The sequence below is a fragment of the Schistocerca americana genome, chromosome 5, assembly GCF_021461395.2.
Source record: "Schistocerca americana isolate TAMUIC-IGC-003095 chromosome 5, iqSchAmer2.1, whole genome shotgun sequence".
Lineage (NCBI taxonomy): Eukaryota > Metazoa > Arthropoda > Insecta > Orthoptera > Acrididae > Schistocerca > Schistocerca americana.
The window spans coordinates 489,358,588-489,373,198 of NC_060123.1; the positions used below are offsets into that span (position 1 = coordinate 489,358,588).

Sequence of the window (14,611 nt, forward strand, 5' to 3'; positions counted from 1 at the left end):
ATCTGCCAATGAAATAGAATGATTACATAGATTCAGTTGTGGGTGAAACAGGTGGTAGACTTCGGTTTATCGGTAGAACACTGAGGAAAACCAATCTCAAAAGAGATTGCTTACAAATCATTCATGCGACCAGTTCTAGAATATTGCTAAACGTTTGTGGGTCCCGTACCAGACAGGACTAACAGGATACTAAATGTATACAGAGAAAGTCAGCACAAATTGTCACAGGTTTGATCAATCTGTGGGAGAGTGTCACAGAGATACTGAATGAACTGAAGTGGAAGACTCTTGAAGATAGATGTAAACTACCCTCAGAAAGTCTATTAACAAAGTTTCAAAAACTGACTTTAAAAGATTACTCTAGAAATATACAACAACTCTCTACACATAGCTCACAGGGATCGTGAGGATAAGATTAATTACTGAATGCACAAAGGCATTCAGACAATCATTCTTCGCGTGCTCCATATGTGAATGCAATAGGAAGAAACCCTAATAACTGGTACAATAGGATGTACTCTCTGCATGCACCTCAAGGTGGTTTGCAGAGTATAAATGTAGACGTAGATTTAGGACATTTCCCACTCACATTTAAATACTGACAATCAAGATTTTTAGAAGACTTGATATCAACTGCTGTTTTTCAAACAGGTAGTAAACTTACGCATATGCCTTGAAACGCATTGTAACAGCATGCTAAGTTTATAAATGTTTTATTAGAGTGCGCTGAATATGGTAAAATTCATGTCACCAAGTAGCAACAAGTAGCAAAGATAAGGCAAAATAAGTGAGCGAAACATGTTGTTACTTTCAGCAGCTAATAAGATCCTTGGTTGCCAACAATGTCTGCCTGAAAAAGTTCATTATTTCAATGTTTCTTTTTGTTGTTTGAGGTCATTTTGGAGGTTTTTCCAAAGTGTGTAATAGATGGAACTGTCAAAAGCAAATATTTTGAGACAACTGATTCACATTTGAGTTGACATTACTTTTGTACCATACCGTAAGACACAAACAACAGCGCGGCCACAATGAACCAAGCTTATTTTTCTTCCACATATAAGTGAACAACAGTTGAGGCCACAGACACAAACACAGAAACAATCCGGGCACTGATATGAGCAGTTGCTGTCAGTAAGTATGCACAATATGAGGGTGAGTGCTTGCTGCACTGCACTTATAAAGAAGAGGGGTCTAGTAGATAGTGCAGCAGATACCGTGCCATGTTTTCAAGTCATGTGGCCCACCAAAGGTGGCCTCTGGCGGCCGACACATGCAGATGCTGTTGGTGGAATATTTGAAGTGTAGTGTGCAGGTGACCTGGTGCCAGAGTGTGTATCCAAGTATTACATACAGGGTTATAGCACCCCTCCCCTCTTGGGGAAAGGGTGATGGGGGTGGCAGCAGGAGATTCCGGGCCAGAAAAAGTGAGTAGGGGCATGCCCAGCAGCTGCCCCAGTAGCATAAGAGAGGACCGGAGACAAGGGCACTGGTAGCATCTCGACATCTGTTTCTTTGATGTGGTGGAACTGTGTAAATGGCGAAGGTGCTGGCTATTAAGTCAGAGTGCCAGGGATGCCAGTGTTGAAGAGTCCAAAGGCACCGGCCCAAGTCGCCAGCAAAATTGCCAGTGACAGCAAAGCATCATGGGAAGGCCTGGCAGCAGGCACTGGTGGGCAGGACTCCAGAGGAGAGGCACAAGACGGTGACATCCACAATGAAGGTGGGTCAGCCGTTGTAGCACGGACACCCCATGAGGCCAAGACAAGTGCTGAAGAAGGAGGTGGAGGCAGCAGAGGTGAATCCACGTCCCTCGCTGCAGTGCAAGGACACAACTGGCCGTGGCGGCACACCAGCAGCTTGTCACTGGTGAGCAGCACGCAGAAGCAGTGACCTTGACAACCACGGATCACGGCTGGAACCACTTCGGAGGGCGGTCAAACTCCCAAGCCCACATCATGGAGCCAGGAGCAGGTCATGATGAGGACCACGCCGAAGTTTGCTAGTTGGGCGACATGAGTTGATGCTGGAGGGTGCATGGTTGGAGACCGTGGAACATCTTGGCCGGAGTCCAATCCCCCTCAAAGTAAACCTGTAGCAACTCAAGAAGTGTGTCAAGGCATTGCCCGTTGAGGAGTACATGACATACTTCTTCATTTTCACCTTGAACATGCAGATGAGACATTCTGCCTTGCCGTTAGATTGGGGTCAAAAGGAGGAACAACTGTGTGCAAAATCCTTGAAGACCTAAGTCACAAACTGTGGATCAAAACCTATCAAAAGTGCATACGGCAATCCCTCAACAGAACAAATTTTGGAGAGGGCCTGAATCATGGCTGTGGCTGATGTCTCAGGATAGCAGATAACTTATGGAAATTTAGAGAAAGCATCAACAATCGACATCCAGGAAGTATTTATGGAAGGCCCCATGAAATCAAAAAGGGCTAGTTCCCATGGATAAGGCAGTGGGAGACACAGACAGAGGTTCGCTCATGGTGCCACCTGGTGAGTAGCACACTACCGTCAATGCCGGTCCAAACCGTGCTGATGGGCCAATAACTTGTTACATGAGACCCCCACCACCAGTGACCCTGACGTAGGAGACAAAACACATCCCATTGTAGGGTGGCTGCCATTACAGCCCACACATAGCTAAGAGTACAGCTCCATCATAGGCGGTGACACAGATATAAGTAGTTATGCAAAGGATCAGAAGCCCTCTCCAGCGGCTTGTCAGGCCAACCATATTGAATGAGATGAATAACTTGAAGCAAAACCGGATCAGCAGTGACAGCAGCTGCAACTCAAGAGCTGATAATAGGAAACCCTTCCACTTTATTGGAATGTTGTGGGAAGGCTGAAAAGTATTCCACAGTTATAGCGAGACAGAAAAAATGTGCTGCTTTGTCAGGATTGTGGTCAATAATGAGTTGGAACTTTGTACCATACAAGAACACATGAAATTATGAGGGCATAGACAATAGCAAGCACTTCCTTTTCAACATGGGAGTAGCATGGCTCAGTGGAGTTGAGCATTCCTGACATTAAGCTATCAGATGTTCTGAACCATCCTCAAACTGATGTGCAAGAATGGCACCGAGACCATACTAAGAATTGTCCATAGCCAAACCAGGTGGTAGCCAGGATGGAAAGTAGCCAAACAAGGAGCAGAATGTAATTTAGATTTCAAAAACGTAAATGTGCATTTGAAGTCCGGTGTCCACTGAGAAGGAATGTTCTTGTGGAGGAACTCATGAAGGGGATGGGCCAATGCGGCTGTACCCAGAATAAATTTGTGATAGTAAGAAATTTTAAATAAAAATGCTTGGAGTTCTTTGACATCTGTAGAGTGAGGTAGAGTTGTGACCACATACAAATGAACAACAGTTGAGAACACACACACACACACACACACACACACACACACACACACACACACACACAGACTGACAGACAGAAACAATCCAGGCAATGATACAAGCAGTTGCTCACAGTAAGTATGAACACAATATGAGGGTAAGAGCCTGCTGCAATGTATTTATAAAGAGGAGGGCTCTGGTAGATGGTGCGGCAGATGTTGTGCCATGTGCAGAAGTCATGTGACCCACCCCCAAAGTGTATTGCACTGGCGGCCTTGTGCTATGGTGTATATCCAAGTATTACACACAGGGTTATAGCGGCTTTGATTGTCATCCCTACATGTACATCAGCTATTATTCTTTTTTAAAAAGCAGACTATCTAACACAGTATTATGTACAGGGGCACAGCAGCTTTGATTCCCATCCCTACAGACATCAGGTATTACTCTTTTTTAAAACTTGGACTAACAGTAAGCAGAAAAATGATAAGTGCATAGTCCACAATAAGCTCCATTTCAGTGATCAATACTGTATGCAAAGAGATAACTTTCAAGTGCAGGACCCATGATATGTTTCTTTTAAGTAATTCAATTACATTTCTTGCAAAATGGAAACTTAATTTTGCAGAGTGACAAAAAATGTATGAAAGCTATCAAAAGTAGAAAACAATTATGATCTGTGGGGATTGAAAAATCTCTGTACTAGGGCACTGTTGTCTTTAAATACACTCTAGTTCAAGTGATACATAATAACTCTTCAACAGTTGGCAGTATTGGTATTGTTCCGTAGCCTCTTCTCTACAGCTCCAGTTGGCGGGAAGCCTTAGCATTGAACGGTTTTCATTGAATTCTTGACAGCAGAAGGTGTCACCCCACATGAGATTCATCAGAGAATGAGAGCAGTTTATGGTCATTGTGTTGATGTGAGTACTGTGCGTCATTGGATGAGTAAGTTTAAAGATGTTGAGGTGGGAACATTTGACCTGCATGACACACAAAGAGTTGAACATCCTGTAACAGCAACCACTGTGTTTCACGAACAAAATGTTAACAGATTGATTCAGGACGAGCGTCGTATCACTCAGAGAGAAATTGCAAGCACATCGGCATTTCACAGGAACAAATGCGTTGCATTCTTGCTTTGCTTGGCTATTGGAAGATCTGTGCACGATGGGTACCCTGGATGCTGACTCCTGAAATGAAAGCACACAGACTTGAAATTTGCCAGGAACTCCTCTTGCATTATGAGAATGAAGGTGACACCTTTCTCCATTCAATTGTGACAGGAGATGAAATGTGGGTACACCATTACGACCTGGAGACGAAACATCAGTCTATGGAACATCGACACAAAGACTCACCCCAGAAAAAGAAATTCAAGACCCCAGAAAAAGAAATTCAAGGCGCAGCCCTCAGCTGGAAAAATCATGGCCACAGTGTTCTGGGAAGAAGATAGTGTTATCCACATTGATTTCCTAGATCGTGGAACAACAATATATTCAGAGCATTACATCACAACGCTGCGAACTCTGAAATTATGGCTAACAAGGGTCCGAAAGGAAAAGGGAAATGTTTTCCTGCAGCATGACAATGCCAAACCACACACTTCACATGCCACCACAGCAGAACTCCAGAGACAGGATCTCATCACCATACGACATCCTCCATACAATCAAGATTCAGCACAGTCTGACTGCCATCCGTTCCTGATAATGAAAGAAGATCTGCGGGGATATCATTCTGCTTATGATGAAGACTTGAGAGAACTGTGAGACTGTGGTTGTGGAAACAGAGTGTCGACTTCTTCCATGATGGCTTCAGAAAACGCGTTCATATTTGGCAGAAATGTATCCAACTGGTGGGTGATTATGTGGAAAAGTGAATATTGGTAATTAAAGATCACATTCTAAGGATTATTTCTCCATTTGATTTACTAAGACATTCCCATCCAAACCCAATTAATGAAGGTGGAGGCATTACTTTTCATTCAACCCTCATACAACACAGAGCATTAAGCTGTTAATATAGTTAATAGCGTGAGAACAAAACTGGTGACAATAAAACAGTATAAAGCTAAAACAGTTGAAATAAAAAAATCACCTGGATCAAAGAGTGATGATCAAATTGATATCCAACTTATCCCGATCACAAATGTCACCCTCACATCTACATACTCCACAACACATCTTATGGTATGTAGCTAGGTAGGGTCCTATGCATACTACTATCACCTTCTTGCTTTCCTGTTCCAGCTGCAAAAGGTGTGCAGGAAGAATGATCGCTGATAAGCCTCCACATGAGTTGTAGTATCTCTAGTTTTACCTTCATGGCGTTTTTATGAGGTACACATAAGGACAAAAATGCCTCTCCTGTAGTTCTGATACTGAAGCTGAAGGAGCACCTCTGAAACACTTTCACCATATTAAATGAAACTGTGATGAAACACGCTGCTCATCTTAGAATCCTCTTTATTTCCTCTATGAATCCTATTTGGGGAAGTCTTCGACTGATAAGCAATGCGATAGCTCAAATGAGGGTTTCATAAACTACCTCTTCATGGTTGGGCTACACTTCCAGAGGATTCTTCAGATGAATCTCAGTCTGCCATCTAGCATTCCTATGATTGCTTTTATGTGGTTATTCCATTTTAAATCACTGCACATGCATACTCACAGATATTTAAGCTTTTAAGCATGAGACTCGTCATTTGGCGGACCAATACAAGTGTGGCCACATTACCAGGACCATCATATCATGGACCAATAAAAGCATGCTTTCACTACAAAGTGAAACAAAATTTTCAAGCTACCCATCATTACCACCACAGAGCTATAAAATGTAACTCAGTTAATCAAAGTTTCAGTTCTTTCCTTTCTTTGTTCCTTAATTTGCAGATGATTTATTTTGAGAAGTACATATTCACTGAAATGATAAATTAAGAGTCACATTTCTCTTTCTATACTACAGTACATTGTACAATAATGTAATGACATATATAGAGTGATCCAAAAATACTTTTACATACTTCAGGAACAGGTTCCGTACACTAAAGAATTTTTTGTATTATTAATGAAAATTTAAATTCAAAATCTCACCAGGTACTACCTAATATGTTCAATGTACTCCCTCAAAGAAGGCTTTGACACTGTATCTATTGTGTTCTAGATAGTTGTGCGCTGCATTCATTCATAGAAGGCTATGATGCAGTGTGTTCAGTGTATCCCAGATAGAAATATGGTGTGATGGAGAGTTGTTTACGTTTTGTTATTCATCATAAGTCTGTCTTCAACATTTCAGTTGTGTACACATATTAACTCAGATAACCCTGACGTCCTTCTGGAAGGATGACGTCCCTCACTGTTGAAATTATTTATTTTTGCGAATAACACATTGTTGCAACGGACTGTGACACATTGTTATATGAAGTAGGTATAGTCAGTTGCGCACTGTGACAGTCAGTTTGACACTGTCGTTCATAGTGAGTGAGAAACTGTGTCTTGAAAATAGGGCCGATTTTACCATGGACGAACTAACTGACCTTGTCATCGACGGGTATGTAAATTTTCTTTCATAGTGCGTCAATAATTCTGAAACTTGTCATATAATATCTTAAAGAATTAACCTATATTATTTAAGGGTTCATATTACGATTGAAAGTTTTCGTCAGTTGTAATTCAATAATGTTTTCAACCGCCCTTCCAGACGGACGTCAGGGTAACGTTTTGTCATTTTGTATTCACAGAAATTGATGTACACCGATGGAACTTTTGGACATGTTAGAATCAAAAGATGAGGAAATACCTAATACTGGTGTGAATGTAACATTACACCCTCCTCTAAATTCAACTGACGACATAACAGATGAAGATTCGGGTGCTGAAGAAAATCCAAGTGTAGATAAATTACCAGCAAGTCAACTCAATGCTACTGCGCTTTGTGATTTAGCCATTTCTACCAATGGTAATGCTGTGAATGCAACAAGGAAACAATCCTTTACATCTGATGTTCTTCCACAACTCTCCAGCAGTACAAAAACAGCAACAATAACAACAACAACCACAAAGAAACTAGCAAGACTATTGAAGAATAAAGTTCTAAACCTCAAGAAATATAACTGGAAAAGTGGTGAAATAGTTAACCCAACATCTGTATGGCCTCTAATGTTCACAGTTGCAATGAAGAAAGGGCGAAAACTGCTTGAATATTCCCAACAGTTTTTTGATAACGAAGTGCTTCAAAAGATGGTCACTCACACAAATCAGTATGCAGGCAAGAGAAATAGACTAGGTGATTGTTCAGAAGATGAGATGTTGGTGTTTATTGCAGTACTTCTGCTAAGTGGATATGTAACAGTGTCATGCAGAAAGGTGTACTGGCAATCATATAAGGACAGTCACAACGACCTCGTAACAAATGCCATGTCCAGAGATCGATTTGACTTTGTCTTTTCCAATTTGCCTGTATGCAACAATGACAATTTAGATAAATCAGACCGTTTACTATGTATGCTGAATGATAGATTCAAACAATTTGTGCCTCACGTGCGGCATCATTCCATCGATGAATCGATGGTCCCACACTTCAGAAGTCACAGGTGCAAACAATTCATAAAAGGGAAACCAATCTGATGCGGATTCAAATTTTGGTGTGGAGGCACAAGTGGTGGCTATATTATTTGGCTCGAACTCTACCAAGGAGCTGACACATGTAGTAAGGATTATGAAACGAAAGGTATGGGGGATGGTGTGGTAATGAGTTATGTTGACCAGTTACTTGCACATGTTCCATATCGAATATACTTTGATAACCTCTTTACCAGCATTGAACTACTACATGACCTAAAAGAGAGGGGTGTGGAAGCAACAGGAACAATAAGAGGAAACAGAGTTAAGAATTGTACTCTATCATCTGTAGATAAAATGATAAAAGAAAATAGAGGATCATATGAAGTTTGTTCTGACTCAGCATCCGGGATTTCCATTGTACGTTGGAATGACAACAATGTTGTTACTTTAGCCACTATGCTCTGCTGCAAGATTTTCCAGGGAACAAAAGAAAAGGGTTAGTGTGCCTCAACCTAACTTATTACACTCCAACAATACTCATATGGGAGGCACAGATCGAGCTGACCAAAATGTATCCCTATATACATGCTCTATAAGAGGGAAAAAGTGGTATTTCCCGATCACTGCACATTTTATAGACATTGCAGAGCAAAATGTCTGGGATCTTTACAAGCACAACGAAGAACCCATAGATCATCTGACATTTCGTTGTTGAATTGTCACTGCAATTCTTGAAAGCAACAAAAGAGTCACTACCAGAAGAGGACATCCTAGTAAGAGTGCAAAATTAGATTCTAGATTTGATGGAAGAGAACTTTATGTTGCTGAATTACCAACAAATGAGATAACAAAAAAGAAGCAGCAGCTGAAATGTCGAAGTTGCCACAAAAAAACTACTACTATGTGCATAAAATGTGACGAACCACTTCATGTTTGTTGCTTTTTGTCTTATCATACTAGTACATAAAATATTTGTATAGGTTATTTTCTTTGTTTTTTGTATTTATTAGCTGTTTTAGCTCATATTTCAAATTTATTTATGTTTATTTGAAAGTATAAAAACCAAAACAAGTTAATTGTGCAATGTCATATACTTTAAAAACATGTTCCCTTATTGTCTTGACGTCCTTCTGGAGGTATGCCCATTTTTGAAAATATCAAATAAAAATAAATACTCAAAATTGTTTTTACTTTCTTCCTTACAACCTTGTGAATGAATGTAGATAAGATATAAATCATTTTTGAAAAACAAATAATTCAGGACTATCTGGGTTAAGGTAACAAAGCGTTCCATTCAATTAGTAGGAAAATTTGGATAGCTCTTCGGGCTGGAAATTCCATCTGGTACAGCTATACAGCCTCAATGGCATTCCCACTTGCACAGATGTACATAAAAATCATGTCAACCTGCTCACAAAATGAATATCTCACCATGGTTAAACAAAACATTTTAATTACCTCACTATATGGGAAATAACTGTAATTTTGAAGGCAGACTAATGACAAATGTAAACAACTCTCAACGACACCACATCACCATCTATGACACAAACCATCAACGCATTCTTTGAATGAGTACAAGACACTACTGCCTAGGACACAATGCATACAAAGAGTCAAAGCATTCTTTGAAAGACTAAACTGACCCTTTTGGGTTGATCTGGAAAGCTGCTGATTGTAAACTTTTATAACAACTAAAAAATAAAAGATTTTTTCACATATGTTTATTTGAATTTTTTTCTTTGTTTGGGTGCAAGGAAACAGCCCCCAAAGTTGTAAAAGAAGTTTTTTTGAATCATCCTGTATATAATAAGACTGATTACCAATAATACGTCAGAAAAAACATTGACTAAACCATCGATCACTTAATATAAAATAACATTTTTTATTATTGAGTGAAGCTGGATGTTCCTATTCAGAATGGAGATGTGGTAGCACATTCTCATCACTGTTATGTAAAAGTAATTCATGTGTCAAAAATAATGTGCACCAATAATTTGTAGGTTAGAACTTCACAACCAATGGAAATACATACTTCTGACTTAGCCAGTTTGCTTCAAAGCCCAGAGTCAAAAGAAGGACGGGAAACATGACCTTTGTTTCATCACACCTAGTCTCTTATCATGCATCCATCCACTGAAACACTGTTTCTGCACACAGCAGTGCTTCATCATGTGAGGCCACACTGTACAGCTAATACCAGTCTTAAAGAGTTAATGGTTGTGATTACTGCTGGTGATTGTTCAGAAATCATGCAATTATAGACAAAATGGTTTACTTTTATCTACATGCAATATGTTACAATTGAGTGTCAACTACCAATCTGCGCACCAAGCATTGATTCCTCTGCACTTCTGCCTCCATTTTGCTGCAATTTTGTAATGTTGTGATGTCAACAAATACAAAAGTATCATCCTTCAACAGCCCCATGGAATTTCTGGTGTTATTCATGTGTATCAATACCACATAAGATGGAGCCTGGCGATAGTTGGTAAAACACTGCACAATTTTGGAGAATGCCGATAGCAGTTGCACAGGACAGTGCCACAGCCAATGATCTGCACCAGGGATAGGTCTCCCCCAGCTGCTGAAACAGATGACCTCTGCAGATGGGACATAGGACTGTCCCACAGCAGCCAAGCAGATTCAGTTCACTTGGTCATGGGCTGAAGACCAGATTACGCCATGTCCTGCCATTCTCACGGTGTGTTTAATGTTCTTGTATGTTGTTGCGAACATCGGATTATTATATTGGATGGTACTTCAGGACTGATCAAAGTTGAATAAAGATATGTTTACAGATTATTTGTGCAAAGTAATTATTTGCCTTTGGCCAGATCTCTGCCAGCAACAGTTCAATGCTCCGCTATTCCTGGCAACCTGTCTTCCTACACTAACATCCCATGGGGCACACAATTCAATTACTTTTTTTATATTTGCCTTTAATTTGGAATTTAGCTCCTGTAAGACTCAACACTTACATATGGCTACTAATACAAGCTTCCAGTTGGACTTGTAGAGTGTGCACGGGCAGAGTCGCATGCTCAAGACATACAGGGTGTCTCAAAAGAAACTTTACATCTGAAGTGTCAAAATAAAATAGAGGTTGAAGTCTTTTGACAAAATCTTTATTTATTATTGGAATATACAGCTTAGGAGTTTACCTCTTAAAAATAATGTCATTTAACACAATCCAAATGGCAAAGGCACTCATTTAAATGATGAACAAAATTTTGCATGACGGCTCAGCATGTAGGCACTGAGATGGCAGACACTTCACCATGGATATCTCATTTCAATTGCTCCAGAGAAGTCAGACTATTGACATACACTTTAGATTTGACATACCTCATAAGAAAAAATCCATGGGGCTCAAATCTGGACTACAAGGTGGCCAATTTAAGTCATTCCTCCTGGAGATCAATTTGGCAGGGAAAGTTTCACGAACTCACAGTATAGTCACATTGAATGTGTGTCCTGTGGCTCCATCTTGCTGTGGCATCTGCCTGGGGGCTGGGTGCTTGTGTTGTCCTCATCATTTTGTCATCATCACCACCACCATTTGTGATCGTGGCTAGATTGGATTGTGTAAAAAACAAATTGGACTATGTAAAAATTGGGACTTTGTACAGGTGCCGATGACTGAGCAGTTGAGTGCCCCACAAACCAAACACCATCATTATCCATTTTGCTGAAATCATGTTCTTTGGCTATAACCTTGAAAGGTTTGCAATTCAGGCACCATAAAGTCATTTAACACTGACGCAAAATGTTCCAAATTCACTGTAACTCCACGACTGTTCCTGTACTCAAAAAAGTACGGGTCAATTATTTCTTGATCTGACAATGCAGCCCAAACAGTAACTTTTGGTGAATGAAGAGGTTTCTCATGCTTCTGTTTAGGATTCATTGCCCTCCAGTAGCAGCAATTTTGCTTATTGATGTGACTGTCTGGGTGAAAAGTAGCCTCATCAAAAAACAAGATGATGTTAAATGAAGGACACTCAGTCACATCATTAATGAACTGCAGTCTATGTCTGGTATCCTGAGGTTTTAATTCTTGCATCAATTGAATTTTATAAGGGTTAACTTTAAGATCTTTTTGCAGAATTTGGTGCAATGATGATGTATCCACATTTAAAGACCTTGCATGCTTAAGAAAGGAGAGGTTAGGATCGTCATGAACAACCCAATTTACACTCTCCATGGATTTGCTCATTCCTGATGACCTTGGTCACCTGGATTCTAGTTTAGCCAGTGTTGAACTGGTCTGCTCAAATGTTTTGATCCAATCCTGAGTAAGGGGAACACTTGGAGCATCACTTACATTATGCAATCCACAATCACTGAAAAATTGCCTCTGTGTTATAGTCACTGAATCACCATTTTTGTAAAATTCTTGCACACATAACGCATGGTCAGCTCCCGAGATGCACTCCATGTCAACGGAATACCTAAAGGCCAAACAAGCGACGAATGTACTCCACACTCTCCTCTGATTTTTTGCACATGCATAGAGAGCTCTTCAAATATAAACTTTCGTTTTGGACACCCTGTATAGCCTGCTACCTTAAAATATGTCCCCCATGCTTTTAGGGCCAGTGTACAATATATCCTATGACTGTAAATTGAGGGAATGACTAACGTATTCATAGCTCACCACCTATTAAATGTTATTATATTTCACAATTTGTTTTCATCCACAACCCATCTTCAAGATTTGCGTCATCCTAACCTCATTGTTGCAATCCCTGACATGGCTAGGACCCATCGTCAGCCATCACACTTAAATATCTGCCCCTCTTACCATCTCACTTTTGCCTCTGAAATGTCTGATGCTAAATTAATAATTATTTTGAAGAATTTGTTTAGCTCCTGACTTCAACATTACTGCCAAAAACTCTCTCATGTCTCTCCTGTGCCAATGATGTTATGAGTACAAGTAAATTTTATGGAATACACAACCTGTTTATTCCAAGAATTTAATTTATTTTTATCAAAGGATCATGCAGGTTCTTAAGATTGAATTTACAGCTTTCTATAAGTGGGACTGGCAACTATTACATGCCATCTATATCAAAGAGCTCATCTCACTTTTTTTTTATTATACAACTAAGTCTGCCAGCTTTTGCAAAATATCCATTTTTCTTTATTTCTTATCCAAATATGTTTTAAAATATCTGTCCTTCATCAGAAGATCAGCGTTTTCTTATTGTATATCTTAATTCATTGTTTCTTTGCCCATAAATCATTCATTTGTCTTGGATGGGTAGCCAATCTTTTTCTTCCCTTCATTGTTATTAACCACATACACTGTTCTAGGAAACAAAAATTTTTTCGGTCAACACAGGCTACATAACAAAAATAATAACTCAATGATGAGGGAACAGATGTACTGAAACACATTTGCGCAAATAAATGAAGAACGATCTGTTTTGTAAACAGGGGAAAAACAGCTCTATTACTTTAGAACATCACAAATCAAAGGCTGAATACCTAATAATACTACTTGAGTAGCAATACATGAAAATCGGCAAGATATTTCCTACCTACTTCTGCTTTACTTGGGCTACTGTTTACCAACTCCTACACTGACCTTGAATTAAAGTTCAGCTATCCAACAAGCAGCTTCTGTACTACGTCTTCAAATGGAATGAAATCTGCTCACCTTGTCATTGGCTCTTGATCCACAAAATTGTTCATAATCAATAAGAGTTGTAATTTTTGGATTTTCTCCACAAACATCACAATCTGGATTCTTTTTCCTTAAGCGAACATTTCTGAATATTCCAGATGATCCATCAAACAATAACAATCTTTGTGAGAGAACACCTGGTATCTTCAGTATTATCTTAATTGCTTCTAGTGCCTGTAACACACCAATAGCCCCAGGAACTGGAAAGGCACAAGAAGTTTATATTAGTACATATATAATTGCTTTAACTGCTAAATGGGAGCACAGTTGTTACTGTTAGAAGTGTTATTTAAGTATATTCACATAACTGAGACAGTACAATTCCAACTACCATTTCAACAAATGCATATATGTAACTTGCGAATATTTACTTGTTATCAAAGCAATTGTTTCTGAAGGTTATTTACAAACTTAGTAATCACAAAACACACACTTTTATTATAATGAATTAAGATTAAAAATTGCAAAATATCAGTCCAAATTCACAGTACAGAAAACTTATGTTAGGTGCCTGAATGGATCAACCAGCGAATGTTTCTGAATCATATGTGCACCATAAGAAACCTATGCAAACATAAGAAGAACCATAAATTGATTCACATAAATTTTATGTATCAGTGTTACATACTATTAAATACATAAATAAAACATGACTGTTAGAAGGATTTCGATTCTTTTGACCTGTCATGCCATGTGATTCTTTGTGAGTAGCCCCTGCACACTCTCTCTCTCTCTCTCTCTCTCTCTCTCTCTCTCTCTCTGTGTGTGTGTGTGTGTGTGTGTGTGTGTGTGTGTTTTGAGAGTATGTTCACATTTTTGTGAAGTATGTTAATGCATTGTAGGCAAAATGGTAGAATAATACAAAGAATGTATTTGGAAAAAATGTCAGCTAAGGAGTATCTGTTAGGACAGTTGTCGAGCACATGACTTCCTCTTGGGTTGGTCACAGAAGCATGGTTGAGAAGAGTCCTCTGCAATGGTCTGTCTTTATTTCT

The 14,611-nt window shown here is 39.4% G+C and overlaps 1 protein-coding gene across 1 annotated transcript in view; it reads right to left on the bottom strand.

Moving 5' to 3' along the window:
- Positions 1-14,611, bottom strand: part of LOC124615750 (adenylyltransferase and sulfurtransferase MOCS3) — a 217,796-nt gene that overhangs the window by 26,235 nt on the left and 176,950 nt on the right. Inside the window, exon 7 of the mRNA XM_047143837.1 lies at positions 13,590-13,816. Coding sequence (XP_046999793.1) covers positions 13,590-13,816 — 227 coding nt within the window. The remainder of the gene's footprint in view (positions 1-13,589; positions 13,817-14,611) is intronic.